This window comes from Urtica dioica, chromosome 4 (assembly GCF_054948205.1).
Source record: "Urtica dioica subsp. dioica isolate 48M chromosome 4, U.dioica_male_clone48M_v1_H2, whole genome shotgun sequence".
Taxonomy (NCBI): Eukaryota; Viridiplantae; Streptophyta; class Magnoliopsida; order Rosales; family Urticaceae; genus Urtica; species Urtica dioica.
In genome coordinates this window covers 7,410,484-7,428,659 of record NC_142759.1, presented here as the reverse complement: position 1 = coordinate 7,428,659, position 18,176 = coordinate 7,410,484, and the positions used below count along the sequence as shown (strand labels likewise).

Genomic DNA, 18,176 nt, shown 5'->3' with positions numbered 1-18,176 from the left:
GAATTATATCATTAAGTTTGTATGGATTTTTGTTGAACCATTATCGTATAGACTTTTTCCATTTTTATCATATGTTATATGTATGATTTAAAAAAAAATATATTTATTCACTACATTCCTCTCGGTAAGTCACTACATTCTTCTCGGTAAGTACGGATATTCGACGGTATTCATTGACGGTAATAATATTCTCAATGGTACAGTTTTCCTTTTACTTTTTTGAATTCTACATTATTCCTCTTACTTACTTTCAGATACTAGTAAAATTTGAATACCGGAATGATAATGATAACGGGATTTAAACCATTGTTCTCAACTACTCAGTAGATTAGTTAGGAGCTCAAACAGTTATCATCATGGAGTCTAGTAAACACAAGAAAAAACAAAAATAAATCATTTTCAATTCAGGTAAAAGCGGATCGAAAGATATTGGACTTTCTATTCAAAATTTAGTGAAAAGTATTATTTTGCTAAAATATTAATTCTCTTCTATTGGCTATTCACATTATTTCTGAGCAAGGAATCCGAGGATTAAAGTGAAGTTTCAACGCTCCCACAAAATAATAATAATAATATTAAAATAATAACACCTTCCAAGTTGTCCAATAAGAGACAAGCAAGTTCAGTCTGGAAAAATATAAAATGAAATTCAGTCGGACAGAAGGTACGACGTCTATAATTATTATTATTATTACTATTATTATTATTATTATTATTATTATTATTATTATTATAATATATCAACCTCGTCGAGAACGCTTGGCGCTAGATCATGGAATTATAGTGGGTCCCACTCCCAATAATAGCGATGACTTTATTAAGTACTCTTTGTTTAGGCTTTCTTTTTTGGTTGTTTAGTGACGCATGTTGTTTAAGAAAAACAAGCACATATTTGTGCCGTCACCACCGGCGGGCCCTCATAAACTTCCTCATCACTTCCATTATCTGTTAATCTATTTGGTTTAGTCAATTTCCGTCCATAACTTAATAAAACAATCAACGTCAGTTGGAATATTTTTTTTGGATCGATTGATTTAATATAAACTATGGGAAAAAGACAAGCCAGCTCGGAGGTATGCGTGAAATTGCATTATTAATGGTGGTCCTTCAGATCTATATACACAATATTACACATAAAAGAATATAAATAATGATGTTCACATCGTGTCAAGTATTATTAATTTGGAAACTTCTCATACCGTGAAAAATTAGGAATAAAAATACATCTGGGTAAGCATGTATAAGTGTTTATCTATTTATCATACACATATATAATATAAGTATAAGCATTTTTTATCATAGGGTAAATATGAAAAATAATTTTTGGGCTCAATATAAAATTTAAAATAATAAAATTAGGAATAAAAATACAAATTTTTAAAAAATTCAGGGCATATATATCTGCGGTCTCATGCCTTTGATCTCACACAACAGATAATTAGGAGCTCAAACAGTTATACTTATATCATGGAGTCTAGTAAACCCAAGAAAAAACAAAAACAAAAATAATTTTCAATTGAGATAAAAGCGGATCGAAAAGCAGTACATACTCAGAGCAAAAAAAAAAAAAAGAAAAAACAAAGAAAAGCAGTACATAGTACATACATACTACATATATTTGACTTCTATACTAAATTTAGTGAAAAGTCTTATGTACCTCCTAAATATGGTAATTCTCTTTTTATTGGCTATTCATATTTATTTCTTAAAGTGAAGTTTCAACGCTATCACAAGTCAGACTAATAACAGTAATAGATAATAACACCTTCCAAGTTGTCCAATAAGAGACAAGCAAGTTCAGTCTGGAAAAATATAAAATAAAACTCAGTATTGGATTCCATCTGAACGCTTGGTGCTTCTGGATCACGAAATAATAGCGATGCCTTTAGCCTTTTTTTTTATAGGCCTTCTTTTTTGGTTGATATAGTGACGAAACTTGTTAAAGGGAAATGGTCCCACTAGTATTTATTTGGAAAGTTTGGACAAAAATGTTGTGGTCCATATTTTTGGACAATTATACTATCAATATGAGGAGAGATAAATCTTTGTTACTCTTTTTGCCCTTTAATTTTTAATTTTGTTCATTTTAATCCAAAACTTGCTCATAAAGCCAAAAAAACTCTCACCTCTCACAGCTCTCTCTCTCCCCTCTGTTTTTCTCTCTCTTTCATTTTGACATACAAAAAAAGCTTACCTTTTTATGTTGGTCGTCCTCGCTCACCACCGACAAGCTCGAGTGCGTGAGCGCATGAGGATGAACCTTGTTGAGATTCAGCACATGGCTTTGTTTCTAAATCACGACGCTGTTCATGGCCGCGATCCGGTGGTGAGGCAAAAAAATCATCTCAACTGCAATTTTTGTTGTAGACATGGCCGGAGATCTAGTTCAGGTATGTGTCGTTCTGGGTTTGTTGGTGTCATTACCCGCCGTCTCTGTGTTGTTTGTTGCTGGGTTTGTTTGTGTGTTGTTCTTCGTGTTTTTGGACATTTGAGTTTTTTTTCGCGTTCTTGAATTGTAGATATACATGTCTACAATCTCTGAAATTGTAGACTGTCTCCGTCATACGTCGTAATTGTAATTGTAGATATACATGTCTACAATTCTTGTAATTGTAGACATATAGGTCTACACCTTCAACTGTTGTAGACTTATTAGTCTACAACTGCTGAAAGTGTAGACATATATGTCTACAATTACAAGAATTGTAGACATGTATATCTACAATTGGTGTAATTGTAGATATACATATATACAAATAGTCTCATTGTAGATATTATAAGTCTACAGTTACTACAACTCTAGACGTCGATATCTACAATTGTTGTTAACTGTAGACTTATAAGTCTACAATTTATGACAGTTTTTATTACAATTATACATATCAATCTAAAGTTATTCTGATTTTTGAATTTTCTTATTCAGGTATGAGAGTGAACATATTTGTTGTATAAATGAGAGACAAGCCTCCGACATACAGATCACGTGTCGTCGGTAGACCGAAGAAGAGACGGATACATTCTCAAGGGGAAGAGCATATTCTTAGGAAGTGTTCGCGATGTGGAGAAGTTGGTCACAACCGGACTACATGCAACAGTCCAGTTCCTTTGTCCGAGAGGAATGAGTGAATTATTATAGTTGTATATGTTTTTGGAACTAATTTCAGTTATTATAGTTTAATGACTAATTATATGTCTTTTTGAAACTTGGAGTGTATTTCAATAATGGATGAATGACTAATTATATGTTACAATTTCAGTAATTTATGTCTTTTTTACGTCTTTAATTCCTAAACATAAATGACAATAACTCGTCGGGAGAAGCTGACGAGCTTAAGGTTCGTTATCGGGATTCACTGCGAGTCGGTTCAGAGGTTCGAGAATTTAACGAGTCTTAAATAAATTAAATGAATAATCCGAAAAATCATACAAACCGAGAATTCTGAATTAATTAACCAGAATTTAAATTCTCGAACATTCTTAAATAAATAATTAATAATCCCCGAATACAATCTCAAATCCAAAAATTAAAACTCGAGTCTAACGCTATAAAGCGATAAACGACTCACGAGTGAGATCGAGCTTTAAAATCTTTTTCCGGATTCACTAATCTTCAGCTTCGACGCGCTCAGTTTCCGCCGATTTTCGCTCGCTTTGACTTGATCTGCGACTGAGCTGTGAAATTCAGAAATGAACATCGAGTCAATTTCTAAATTACTTAACTCGTCATAAAAACCACATTTCAATCTCAGAATTAACTAACAGAAATCCGAGCCCAAACGAAATATCAAATCTCGATTAAAATCTCCACTCCCAAATCCATTTTCCAAATCAATCATCAAATCAAACTGAGCGATTCATCAACTAAAACACAAAGAACTCCCGAGGCTCAGATTTTCTACCACAAGATACTAAACAGCAACAACAACAACACATTTCAGAATTCCCAGCCAAAAGAACCACACGGCCAAAATGTAAAACACGGCCAAAAACAAGCAAACCAAGCTCACGGCCAACCTTAGCTCACGGCCAAAAACACACAAGCAAACCAAGCTCTCGACCAAGACCCAATCCAAAACAACACTCGTCCAAAACCAAGAACAAACCCATAACCAGAAGAATCATCACCGAAAGCAATTCAAATCTTCAACTAAAATCATCAAAACACGTTCACAACCAAAACCCCCAAATCAAAACCTAACCCTAATAAACATGGATTCCAATCTGAAGAAATCTCTTCACCTCTCTATATGCTCCTGAAATCCGGCCTCCTCCACAAGCTCTCTCTCCCTCCCGGCGTTTCTCCTAGCTCGCGGCGGTGCACACTTCACGGCGGTCGAGCGCTCGAGGAGACTCGGTGGTCGCGCACCTGGGCTCGTTCCTTGGCAGCGATCCACACGAGAGAGCTAAGCAAGGAGAAGATGATCGGAGTGGTCGAGGTGCGCGTCCAAGCTGGGCCTCGGCGGCATCGGCGTTCTCCCTTCTCTCGGCCGGCGCGCGCGCGGTGGAGGATCGGTGGCTGTGAGTCGCGCGATGGAGGAGACTCGGTGGTGGCGCGCGGGAATAGGATAGGAAGAAGGAAGGCGAGGAAAGGTGGCGGTGATGATTTTGGGTGGCCGGCCGGGAAGAGAGCTTGGATGTGTGGTCTGGAATTTTTTTTTCCTTGCTCTGTTTGCTATCCAATGTCGCGCGGGTGAGGAGAGAAGAAGAAGAAGATAACGTGAAGAATGAAGAAGAAGGACAAATATGTACTTGCTCACTTAAGTAACTACTAAAAGTGTCCAAAACAAGAAACTCTATGTTTTGGTCCAAATCATTGAATTGAGTAGTAGATCCGGCCATTTCCCCTTGTTAAATAACAAACATGCACATATTTGTTCCGTCACCAGCGACGGGCCCTCATAAACTTGCTCGCCTTCTACTATCCATTCATTTATTTGGTCTAGTCAATTCGTCCATAACTAAAAAAAATTGACAACAATAATATCATTTAATTGTCACTTATTAAAAATCAACCAAAAATCAAATATTGGCACATTTAATACCAAATCGATCATGAACTGCAATCAGTTCGTGACCAATTAATATATTACGAAATCCACTCGATTTGTAATCGATTTGATATTAAATGTGTCAATATTTAAGTTTTAATTGATTTTTGATAAACGATAAACAATTAATATTATTGTTGTCGATTTCTCAACTTGATAAGTCTATCAACATCAGTTAGGAATATATATATATATATATATATATATATATATATATATATTTTGGATATAATGGTTTATTTAATATAAAAGAATGACAAGCCAGCTCGAGGATATGGATGACATTGCATTATTAACGGGGCCTCAATCAGATTCAGATCTATACACACATATGCATATAAATATGATTTTAAAATTGTGTCATATGTTCGGAAACTTTTAATTAATCCCATTCCCACCATATAGATTAATCAGCAGCTCAACAGTTAACATCGTGAAGTCTTCTGTACCTATTATATTAATTTTATGGGGCTGTGTTCACATTATCTCTGGGCAAGTATTAAATTAGAGTTTCAGCGCTCTCAGAATAATGACAGACAAGCCAGTCCGGTCTGGAAAAAAATAAAATAAAACTGTAATGAACATTATTAAGGTACTCAATTCATATATTAATTATTTCACCACGGCTCAGTTAAAAATATTTATTTCACCATGGTAGCACTAGCCGGACTATTCTCATTACTATTGTCTATCCAATTCAATTATTCTTATAGGCAAGAACCATGACGTCTATTATTATACATCATCATCATCCCCATCTGAACGCTTTCAATTCTCTCCACCAGTGAGTATTAACTTAGCAACCTAAAAAATATGTACAATCATGGACACGACTTGTCAATAATTTGTCTCATGAATAAAATAAAACGACGCGGTTTTAAAGACCCATCATTTCAGAAATTATTTATTATATCCACGTGGTTGAAATTGAGTAGCAAAGAGACAAACTGTATACTTGTTGTGTAAGGTATTGGCTGGGCTATAAAATAAGCCGAGTCTTCGCTATTTGGACATAGAGAGAAAATATCCAAGTGGGATAACAAAGTAAAGAGAGAGGTGATAAATAATAAAAAAAAAAAAAAGGTAGAAAAAGAGTAGGAAGAATGGCAGTCTACAACGATGACGAGCCGATAGTCCAAGTCTCAGCCCAAGATGTTGATTCTTCAGGTAAACCAATCTTCTTCTTCATCCGTGTGTTGATCACACTCGATATTAATTACGCGAATTCTGATTAAATTAAAAATGATGATCAGACTCAGATTCGGAAGGGGCGGTTTATGAAGTCGGAGACACAAAGCTGACCAACTACAACAGAACACAGGCTTCCCTGAAAGAGTCAAAACTGAAGGTTTTGTTGGAGCTGACCGGCTCTGAGAAACTCGAAGACCGATTCCCTTTGGACCTCGTCGCCGTTTTGGACGTCAGCGGAAGCATGAACACGGATGACAGGATCGGAAAACTGAGAACGGCGATGCAGTTCGTGGTACGGAAGCTCAGTCCCATCGATCGTTTGTCCATTGTCACTTACTCCACCGAAGCCAAGAGGATCGAATCCCTTAGTCTTATGACTGATAGTCGTCAAGATGAGATGATCAATCGAGTCAAGGCCTTGCGAGCCGGCGGTTGGACCAACACATTCGCCGGCCTTCAAATGGGTGTCAAAGTTCTGAATGATCGCCGTTTCACGGAGGATCGAACCGGTGCCATCCTTCTCATGTCTGACGGTGATCAGACCATCGAGTACGGCGATGCTCGCAATGTTCCCGTTGACCAATATCCAGTTTGCACCTTTGCTTTAGGGAAAGGCTCTACAACTGAGGTATTATATCTATACATTCATATTCATCGATTGTTGAACGAAATAGAATTTTACTGAAGACCAGATGTAAATAAAAAAAATTACACGGACTAGACCACTTGAAATGTTGGATTTGCAATCTAACTAACATTTTAAATATGTTTAAAACCCAGTGACATTTGATGATGTGTCGTCGTTAATTAGATAGTATTATACATAATTGTCTCTAGCATTTTAATAAGTTAATTTTGGTAAATGACGGTATATGGCTAATTTACTAAAATAAACGAAACGTTGGCTAATTCGTTAAAATCAATTTTGAAAATGTCGGTATTGTAGCTTTTGGAAGAGCTTTCGAAGAAAAGCGATGGGGGAACGTTCACGGATGTTCGAGATGAGGAAAAGTTGAGCAGAGCATTTGCGCTCTGTTTGGGTGGTCTTCTCAGTGTGGTGGTTAAGGATCTGAAACTGACCATCAAACCTTTCGATGGAGAATCGAGACTCGAGGATGTGTCTGCTGGGAAGTACTACGACGACAAAGAAGTGAATGCGGATAAGTCCATAACTATCTCCTTTGGCGATCTCTACAGCAGAGAGGTTCGCAAGATCTTGTTATACCTCTCTCTGCTTAAAGCTGAAGAAGAAAAGAGCACTGATGTTGTCCAAGTGAGCTACACATATAGGTAATTACTTGTAACGAACTTACTCTATATAGGAAAATCAGCTATACAGATTTACAGGTCAACTAATCCTATATGTATGTATGGATGCAATTGCAGTTCTACTTCAAGGAAGAAGAAAGGGTTATTGTTCAAAGCCCCTCCGGTGACAATTACAGTTGAACGCTGCGAGACAGCAAGCGATGAAGAGGTGCCAAAGGTGATAATTGAGGACAAACGTGCACAGACTGTGGATTGCGTGACTGAAGCCAGAAAGCTCGCCGATGTCGGCCAATTCCCGGCAGCGAAGGACAAGATGAACGAAGCCAAGGATTCGTTAGAGAGCGTCAAGCACATCGATGATCCCGAGAAGATAATACAGGCGCTTCTGGATGACGTGGAAAAGCTGTTGGCCTTGATGGCAACGCCGGAGCTGTACAACACAGAAGGGAAACGATTCATATCTTCGTTCCTGTCTTCTCAGCTTCTGCAACGCGCTGTCGATGGCCATATGTTGCACGCCACTCCGCTCATGCTCGACTATGTCAACCAAGCCCTCGAATTCGTCAAAGATCCGACCAAACCGCCGCCCAAACAGGATGATGATTTGAAGGAAGAGAAAGAGCGACAAGCGAAGGAGAAAGAAGAGAACGAACGGAAGCGGAAAGAGGAAGAAGAGAAAGCAAAGAAAGAACGAGAATTGAAGGAGGAGGAAGAAGAGAAAGCAAAGAAAGAACGAGAATTGAAGGAAGAGGAAGAGAAAGCAAAGAAGGAACAAGAGCGCAAGGAAGCAGCAGAGAGAGAGAGACTTCGTCAGGTAGAACAAGGTGGCAATTTCCGTCCCATAATTCAAGCTCTCACCGTGTTCTTCACTGGGGTCATTGAGTCTCTCAAATCCTTTTATGACACTCTCAAAAGGATGACCGGACGTGCTTAAATATCACCTACTATAACTGCAATTTTAATTTTCCTTCTGCTTTGCGTCTCCCCTCCTAATAAGGTTTTTTTTCATTTTCTATAATATTGTTTTATGAGTTTTATTTTCTTGTATGAATTTGCCTGTTGTAAGATTTATTTGAGTTCCCTTTCCGTTATGTATAATTAAGCTGTTGAAAAAATGCCCCAAGGAGCCTTACTATATTGTTGATGAGATCACACGAGCTAGAATTTATACTGTAGACGGATATGCAAATGTTTTTAACCGTTTCTCATTACACTACACTAACTACACGAGAACTGTACGTACCAACTTTTTGGGCAATAATATCTTGGCTAGAATGACGACTCGAGTCCCTCGAACTATTCTTGATCGCCCAAGCGTGAAGGATCAAACCTATAAACTCGAAATAAACTCAGCAATAGAGAATGAGAGAGAACTGTATGACCGAATACCATTAATAGTAGGTAGTGTCGAATTATCTTTCAATGCATATATTTATAGAGCCGATTTGAATTTAGATTGTGAAAGGCGTCATTGTATTTACTTAACTAGGATTCTCTCTTGACTCCTTACTTTGGCAGAAATCCATCTCCTTCTTGTTATACACAGCCAAATCTTGATCCAAGTGAAGTGATTTCAACCAAATCACAAGCGTGACAAGTCATTAATCCTTTAAATTAGCTTAGTGTCACGGCCCAATAAAGATGGCTGGGCCACGTGACCCATCTGACCCAATGGAGCCCTACTTTCCCATGGAGGTTTTGATCCAAGACACATTTGGGCCCAACAAGCTGCAAGGCCCAAAGGAAATTTCGCCCAACCCACCTTCTAGAAGGTCTCTCAAGTCATGCAGACTCAAGAACCATCTAGAATGTGTCTAGGTTCAATGTATCTCCTTGGGAACACGCATAGAAGGGGCATTTTTGAACTTTTCTCTTAATTTCTCTCTTGTAACTCTCCCTATAAATAGGGAGGCCATTCTCATTCGAGAGATCATCAGAAAGCATCCAAACATTCTTTGTATTCACGATATAATACAAATTTCTCTTACAAACACTTTCATTCTCGCTCCCCGACCGACCCTCCCTTTCTTCGCCCAATTTTCAGGCTGACTTAGCCGTCTGGCGAGCTAAGGCCGCACGGTTTTTAGTTCAACAACTAAGCCCGTGACAAGTGGTATCAGAGCCAAGTTCACTATGGCGAAGACAACGGAACCATCCAACATCACCGAAGGAGAGGGTGGCCAACAACGAGGACGAGAAGAAAAACGTACGGAGAAAGCCACCCGCGCGAAGTCGATGGAAGCGTAGCCAGCATGGGAGAGAGACTCGGAAGGATGGAGAGCATCGTCAACGACTCGGAGGACCGCATTGAGGAAAGGCTCGAGGCTCTTAAAGACATGGAATGTCGTATGGAGAAGCGGCTCGAGGAACTCAAGGGCGTAGAGGAGCCAAGCGACGAACGAATCGGCAACCTGGAGGAAGAGGTGTCAGAATTATCGGCCACCATTAAGGAGAGACTCACAGCGCTGGAGAAGGAAGTATACTCGGGCCATCCAGGGGAATGGAAGTCCGAGATAGAGAAGATGAAAGGAGCTCACCAACGCGAAATGGCGGGAGTCATAGAGCAAGTTGAGGAACTGAAGGCGACACTAGCTTCGGTCCAAGAGCATGGGGTGCTCGGCGTTATCGAAGAAATGAAGGTCGATTTAGCCTTATTCAAAAGGGCTTTCTCGGCGGGACATGGACAAAACACATCCACAGAAGTACGCAGGGCGGACGTACCAAGACCCCGAAGTTTTGCCGGAGCACGCAACGCGCGAGAAGTCGACAACTTCCTATGGGGGTTGAAGCAATACTTCGGAGCCATGGGTATCACGAATGAAACGCTTCAAGTGCAGACAGCGTCACTCTACCTGGAGGAAGTGGCCATGCTTTGGTGGAGGCGACGACAAGAAGACGTGGAGAGAGGCACATGCACCATTGCCACCTTCGAAGACTTCAAGAATGAACTGAAGAGGCAATTCTACCCAGAAAATGCCACCGACGAAGCTCGAAGTAGACTCCGAAAGTTGAAGCAAACAGGTACCGTCCGCGACTACATCAAAGAGTTCACCAACCTAGTGCTCGAAATCCCAAGGATGGGCGACGAAGATGCACTATTCTTCTTCATGGACGGCCTACAAGCATGGGCCAAGGTGGAGCTGAGAAGGTGATGAGTTCAAGACTTGGCATCCGCCATTGCCACGGCAGAAGGATTGGTGGACTTCTCCACACCAAGGGACGTGACCAAGGGACGAAATCCGAGGCCTACTTCAAGTCGTGGCGACTTCTCCCAACAGTCGTTCGGACCAGCCGAAGGGAGCAACACGGCGAGCTCTTCCCGACCACGATTCACTCGAAACCAATCCGCCCCTGCGCAGCCAAAGCCAAAGCGATGCTTCTTATGTGACGGTCCTCACTTCATGAAGGATTGTCCGACGAGAAACGCCCTGACCGCGCTCACCGCCACCCTGGACAAGCCAGAACCCAACAACGGGGATGCAATGGGGTCCATGCGACTGCTCAACGTCATCCAAGCCGCCCCAAAGATCAAGTCCCCCGGACTACTTTACGTAGATGCCATGGTGAACGGACACCCAGTCAAAGCCATGATCGACACCGGTGCGTCAAACAACTTTGTGTCGATTGAGGAAGCACAACGACTCGGACTGAAGACCATAAGAGGAGGAGGGACCATCAAAGCTGTCAACTCAGAAGCCAAACCTATCCACGGGGTCGCTCGAGGAGTGAAGACCATACTTGACACATGGGAAGGGGCGATAGACTACTCGGTGGCACCCATGGACGACTTTCGTATCGTACTCGGGCTAGACTTCATGGACACGGTAAAAGCTATACCTATCCCCTTTGCTAACTCAGTATGCATAGCAGACGGGAGTAGCGCCTGCATGATACCCACATCCAGGGAAGCCCAACACGAGGCCCTAGCTCTATCGGCCATGCAATTCAAGAAAGGAACCCGACGAGATGAAGAGAGCTACTTGGCCATCCTCAAGGACTACGATGAAGAGGTAATCCAAGAAGACGAAGCACCCGTGGAGATCAAGAACGTACTTGAGGAGTTCCAAGACGTCATGCCTCCCGAACTACCGAAAAGGCTACCCCCACGAAGAGAGGTGGACCACCAAATCGAGCTAGAGCCGGGAACGAAGCCGCCTGCCCTCAGTCCGTACAGAATGGCCCCACCCGAACTGGCCGAGATGAGGAGGCAACTAGGAGAGTTACTTGATGCCGGGTTCATCCGACCCTCGAAAGCACCATACGGCGCACCGGTCTTGTTCCAGAAGAAGAAGGACGGATCCCTCAGAATGTGCATCGACTATCGGGCGCTCAACAAAGTCAGTATCAAGAATAGGTACCCCGTACCCTTGATAGCCGACTTATTTGATCAGCTCGGACACGCCAAGTACTTCACAAAGCTGGATCTCCGTTCGGGGTACTACCAAGTCCGCATAGCTGAGGGAGATGAGGCAAAAACGACATGCGTCACAAGGTACGGTGCGTACGAATTTCTTGTTATGCCGTTCGGGTTGACTAATGCCCCGGCTACCTTTTGTACCCTCATGAACACAATATTCTACCCCTACCTCGATCGCTTCGTAGTCGTCTACCTGGACGACATTGTTATTTACAGTAACACTCTCGAAGAGCACAAGGGGCACTTGAGGGAAGTATTCCAGCTACTGAGGAACAACCAGCTCTACGTGAAGAAGGAGAAGTGCTCGTTCGCGAAGACGGAAGTGCTGTTCTTGGGGCACAAGATCAAAGACGGAGCGCTCATGATGGAACAAGTCAAGGTAGAAGCCATCCGTGAGTGGGAGCCACCCACCAAAATCCCGGAGATGCGATCCTTCCTTGGCCTCATCAACTATTACCGGCGGTTCATCAAGGGATACTCGGCAATTGCAGCCCCGCTCACCGACCTACTAAAGAAGGACAAGTCATGGGAGTGGACAGAGAGGTGCCAAGAAGCCTTCGACGGATTGAAGAATGCAGTATGCGAAGAGCCAGTACTCGCGCTACCGGACCACTCAAAGCCATTCGAAGTCCACACCGATGCTTCGGACTTTGCCATCGGAGGAGTGTTGATGCAAGATGGACACCCGGTCGCCTACGAGAGCCGAAAACTCAACGACACGGAGAAACGATACACCGTCCAAGAGAAGGAGATGACGGCCATAGTACACTGCATGCGAACATGGAGACACTACCTTCTAGGCGCCCCCTTCGTTGTGTTGACCGACAACATCGCCACCAGCTATTTCCAAACCCAAAAGAAGTTAAGTCCCAAACAAGCTCGCTGGCAAGACTTCTTGGCGGAATTCGACTACCATTTGGAGTACAAGCCCGGCAGAGTCAACGTGGTCGCCGACGCCTTGAGTCGGAAAACAAATCTTGCCTCTATTAGCCGAGCGACCAGCCCAATAATGGAGCGGATCAAGATGGGACTCGAGGAGGAACCATTGGCCAAGACCCTCGTCAACATGGTACACGAAGGCAAAACCAGGCGTTTCTGGCTCGAAGATGGCGCACTCTACTCCAAAGGTAACCGAGTCTACGTACCGAGGTGGGGTAACTTACGGAGGGAGCTTATCAAAGAATGCCACGACTCGATGTGGGCTGGGCACCCGGGAACCAGGAGAACACTAGCATTGTTGAAGGGGACGTATTATTGGCCACAAATGCGCGACGACGTAGAAGCCTTCGTGAAGACTTGCTTGGTGTGCCAGCAGGACAAGATCGAGCAAAAATCTACAGGAGGATTGCTGGAGCCATTACCTATTCCAAGGAGACCTTGGGAAAGCATTTCCATGGACTACATCACATCACTACCCAAGTCGGAGGGATTCGGGAGCATCATCGTAGTAGTCGACCGGTTCAGCAAATACGCCACCTTCATACCAGCACCAGCGGACTGTACCGCGGAAGACACTGCTCGACTGCTCCTCAGCAACGTGGTGAAGTTATGGGGAGTGCCCGAAACAATAGTGAGCGACCGATACCCACGATTCACTGGGCGTTTCTGGACAGAATTATTCAAGCTACTCGGGTCCGACCTCAACATGTCCACAAGTTTCCACCCACAAACAGACGGGCAAACGGAGAGAACAAACGGACTCCTGGAGCTCTACTTACGGCACTACGTGAGCGTAAACCAACAAGACTGGGCGAAACTCTTGGATGTGGCGCAGTTTTCCTACAACCTGCAACGAAGCGAAGCCACAAACAAGAGTCCATTTGAGCTCATTACGGGGCAACAACCAACAACGCCACTTTCCTTGGTGACAAGATACGAAGGGAAGAGCCCGGCCGCATTCAAGTTCGCTAAATCTTGGCATGAACATGCCGAAGTGGCACGAGCTTATCTTCACAAAGCCAGCAAGCGAATGAAGAAGTGGGCAGACACCAAGCGGAGGCAAGTCCAATTCTCGGTGGGCGACCGAGTCATGGTGAAGCTTCTACCACAACAATTCAAGGTGTTTCGGAAAGTACACAAGGGACTAATCCGGAAGTACGAAGGACCATTCGAGGTGACAAACCAAGTCGGGGCAACAACATACAAGCTTCAACTTCCTCCGAAGGTAAAAATCCACCCAGTCTTCCATGTGAGCCAGCTTAAACCATACAACGAGGATCCAGAAGAGCCATCGAGAGGAGAATCCGCAAGGGCGCCCACAGCCGTGACTACCTCATTCGACAAAGCCGCAGAAGAGATACTGGCAGAACGGATCATCAAGAGACGAGGGGTCCAACCATACAAGGAATACTTCGTCAGGTGGAAAGGTCTACCAGAGACAGAAGCCAGCTGGGAACACGAGGATGCACTTTGGCAGTTCAAGAAGCTTATCCAACAATTCACGAGCAACAACGCAACAGAGGCGCCGCGTTATTAGGTGGGGGAGGATGTCACGGCCCAATAAAGATGGCTGGGCCACGTGACCCATCTGACCCAATGGAGCCCTACTTTCCCATGGAGGTTTTGATCCAAGACACATTTGGGCCCAACAAGCTGCAAGGCCCAAAGGAAATTTCGCCCAACCCACCTTCTAGAAGGTCTCTCAAGTCATGCAGACTCAAGAACCATCTAGAATGTGTCTAGGTTCAATGTATCTCCTTGGGAACACGCATAGAAGGGGCATTTTTGAACTTTTCTCTTAATTTCTCTCTTGTAACTCTCCCTATAAATAGGGAGGCCATTCTCATTCGAGAGATCATCAGAAAGCATCCAAACATTCTTTGTATTCACGATATAATACAAATTTCTCTTACAAACACTTTCATTCTCGCTCCCCGACCGACCCTCCCTTTCTTCGCCCAATTTTCAGGCTGACTTAGCCGTCTGGTGAGCTAAGGCCGCACGGTTTTTAGTTCAACAACTAAGCCCGTGACATTAGGCTAATAAGGAAATGATATTTGGTAATTAAGCTTAAGATTTAACCTTGAATTCTTTAATATGCACGGCCATAATACATTATTTGGCCTAACTGCCTAACCGTCTTGACCAACGCCGACCAACGCTTAGCTGGCTGTGATCAGATGTGTGCCACTCCAGGATTGTCTCTATCAAATATAAACTGGGAAAAAGACAAGCCAGCTCGGGGGTATGCGTGAAATTCCATTATCAATGGTGGTCCCCTTCAGATCTATATATAGTTAATATTTCACATAAAAGAATATAAATAATGATGTTCACATCGTGTCAAGTACTATTGATTTGGAAACTTCTCGTACCGCGAAAAATTAGGAATAAAAATACATCTGGGTAAGCAAGTAAGTGTTTATCTATTTATCATACACATATATAATAGGGCACTGTAAAATAGCCAAAATGAAACAACTATAACATTTGTTTTTAGTCTATGTTTCACAATTTTTAGGGAAATAACCAACATATTTATGTGACAATATTAAGATCTAATTTATTTATTAACAAATTCGTCATTTTCTCTCTCCTATTTTTTTCTTACACTTTTTTTACATAAAAACTTCAAAAAAACCATATATATCTCATATGAACTCGAAATTGAGTGATTTCAAATCCTACGAATTCGTGACGCTGATATCTTCAAAACTAGATACATTGTGTTTGATGAAAAATCATGTTTAATATCATAGATGTAGAAAAATCACGCTACTACCTTAAATATGGAAATAACTGAATTTTTTTGAAATTATCAAAAAAATATGGAAATGTAAATATGATGCATTAAACATAATTTTTCATCAAACACAATGGGTCTAATTTTGAAGATCTCGACGTCACGAATTTGTAAGATCTGAAATCACTCAATTTCGAGTTCGTTTGAGAAAGATACGAATTTTTGAAGTTTTGATGCAAACAAAATTATTTGAAAAAAATAGGAGAGAGAAAGTGACGAATTTATTAATAAATAAGGGCAAATCAGACCTTAGTTATTGTCACATAAGTCATTTGGCTATATCCCTAAAAATTATCAAACATAGGCTAGATCCAAAATCACATGTTTAAAGTGGTCTAATTAGTTACAAATCTCTATATAATATAAGTGTAAGCGTTTTTTTCATAGGGTAAATATGAAAAAAAAACTATATAATTTTGGGCTTAATATAAAAGTAAAAACAATAAAATTAGGAATAAAAATACAATTTTTAAATAAATTCAGGGATATATATGATGGTGATTTTTCTCAACTAGAGAAATCTCACACGACGCAAGCGAACGTGTCGTCAAGTAATAGAGTGCAAAAGCACGGATATCGATCCCACAAGGACTCTAGACTATTTTCGAAGCGAACTCACTAGCTTTCTTTTTCGAGTTATGGAAAATGAAAAATGGGGGTTTTTGATTGTTTTGTGAACAAGATAAAATGTAAATAAAAGTGAAAGCACTATTTAAACACAAGTTAAAAGGAAGGGGTACGATTTTGTTATTTCATCGAGTCGGTCGGTCAAGATACGATTCTAAGCTCGGGTTTAGAGTGTTAAAACTTAGTCTCAATCCCTCCTATAACATTCACTAATCTCTCTCGAGTCTTTAGGAATCTAGCTATGTGTCGAACTTACACCTCTCGGGTTGGGTTCTATTAAAGCACAAAACCGCATTTAGCCCGGGATTTCAAACAACTACATCTACCCCCCTAGTCTTTCTATAGCTCTAGGAAGGTTAATGATGGGACGGGTAGAGCTCACTCGTTTATTACCTCTCGGTGTCTAAACTCGTCTAAGATTCACTAACTAGGTAGCTACTCTAATTAGCGCTAACACACGCCCCATACCCATAGAATTCCACTCTCAACCCAACCATGAAGCACCAATCTAATCCAAATGTTTGACCAACCAACTCAACTACTCAACTACATCGCACCCCAAATCTACTTAGCTACTCATGATTAAGAATAAACAAAGTAAAATTGAAATAAGTAAAAGAAGCAAAACAATAAAGAAACAAGACATTGGATGCTAATCTCAACAACCAAATAAATATATCATAAAACTCAAGCACTACTTCAATATTCCACTTAGATAAAACAATAAACTTATCACAATGCTCAAATGACAAAGGTAATCAACAAAACCCAAATAGAATACTTGAAAGCTTAAAATATGTTCAACAAGCAAAAAGTGGAGTAAATAAGTAAAAAACAATAAATAAAAGAGATAGAGTTTAGAGTGAACAAATGGAGGTGATGAGGATGATGGAGGTTGTCACTTCTCCCTCTTCTTCTTCACTCCCAAGCTCAAGAGCAAAATGGGTGTCAAACCCTAGCTTTCTCTCTCTCACTTTCTCTCTCTAAAGTTTCAAAAACCAAAACAAAAGTGTTCTATTCCAAAGCTTCCTCTTTTCCCACTTGAACAAGTGTATATGAGGGTTCAAGAGATGTTTTCGGAGCAAATAAGGACCTTTGGATGAGATCCAAGGGCCAAAAATGAGCTAAAAGACGAGCTCCAAAAAGTGCTGAAAAGGCAACTGGCGCGGTGCTCCACATAACGGCGCGGTGCGCCACTCGTGAATTTTTTGAAGGCGCGGTGCGCCACATAACGGCGCGGCGCGCCACCCGAGAATTTTTGAAGGCGCGCCGCGCCTCTCTTGCGCGTCGTCTGCTCGAGCTCTCGGTGTAAATTTTGGCACCAGGGCGCGGCGCGCCATGTTTTAGGCGCAGCGCGCCTCTCGAGAAACGTTGACTCCATTGACCGTCGTTGACTGTCGTTGACTTTTGTTGACTTTTGTTGACTTGACTTCAAATGACCATAACTTGCTCGATTTAGCTCCGATTCAGCCCGTTTTCGCACCACAACTTTCTCATACTCTCTCAAACCTGAAAATGCAATAAAAACTACAAAATAATATCAAAAACATTAAGAACAAGCTTCGATTCTTATCTAAGAGTCATAGATAAGTGTGAATGAATCTCACTTATCAATATATATATATATATATACATATATATGCGGTCTCCTGCCTTTGATCTCAGTTCCCACAATAGATAATTAGGAGCTCAAACCGTTATACTTATATCATGGAGTATAGTAAATGCAAGAAAAAACAAAAACAAAAATAATTTTTAATTGAGATAAAAGCGGATCGAAAAGAAGTACATACCAATGATCGAAATATTGTTACCGGTGTCGTATCGAGACTCAAATTTTACTGGATTATCGGGAGAACCAATGGTTTACCAATGAAGGTAA

At 41.6% G+C, this 18,176-nt stretch overlaps 1 protein-coding gene across 1 annotated transcript; it reads left to right on the top strand.

Moving 5' to 3' along the window:
* The first annotated feature begins 6,037 nt into the window (after nucleotides 1-6,037).
* On the top strand, nucleotides 6,038-8,676 carry LOC149399913 (uncharacterized). The gene is made up of 4 exons (XM_089613814.1): nucleotides 6,038-6,215; nucleotides 6,302-6,867; nucleotides 7,186-7,529; nucleotides 7,626-8,676. Exons 1-4 carry the CDS (start codon nucleotides 6,152-6,154, stop codon nucleotides 8,440-8,442), a joined length of 1,791 nt encoding a protein of 596 aa, XP_089469940.1. The 5' UTR covers nucleotides 6,038-6,151; the 3' UTR covers nucleotides 8,443-8,676.
* The last annotated feature ends 9,500 nt before the right edge of the window (nucleotides 8,677-18,176 follow it).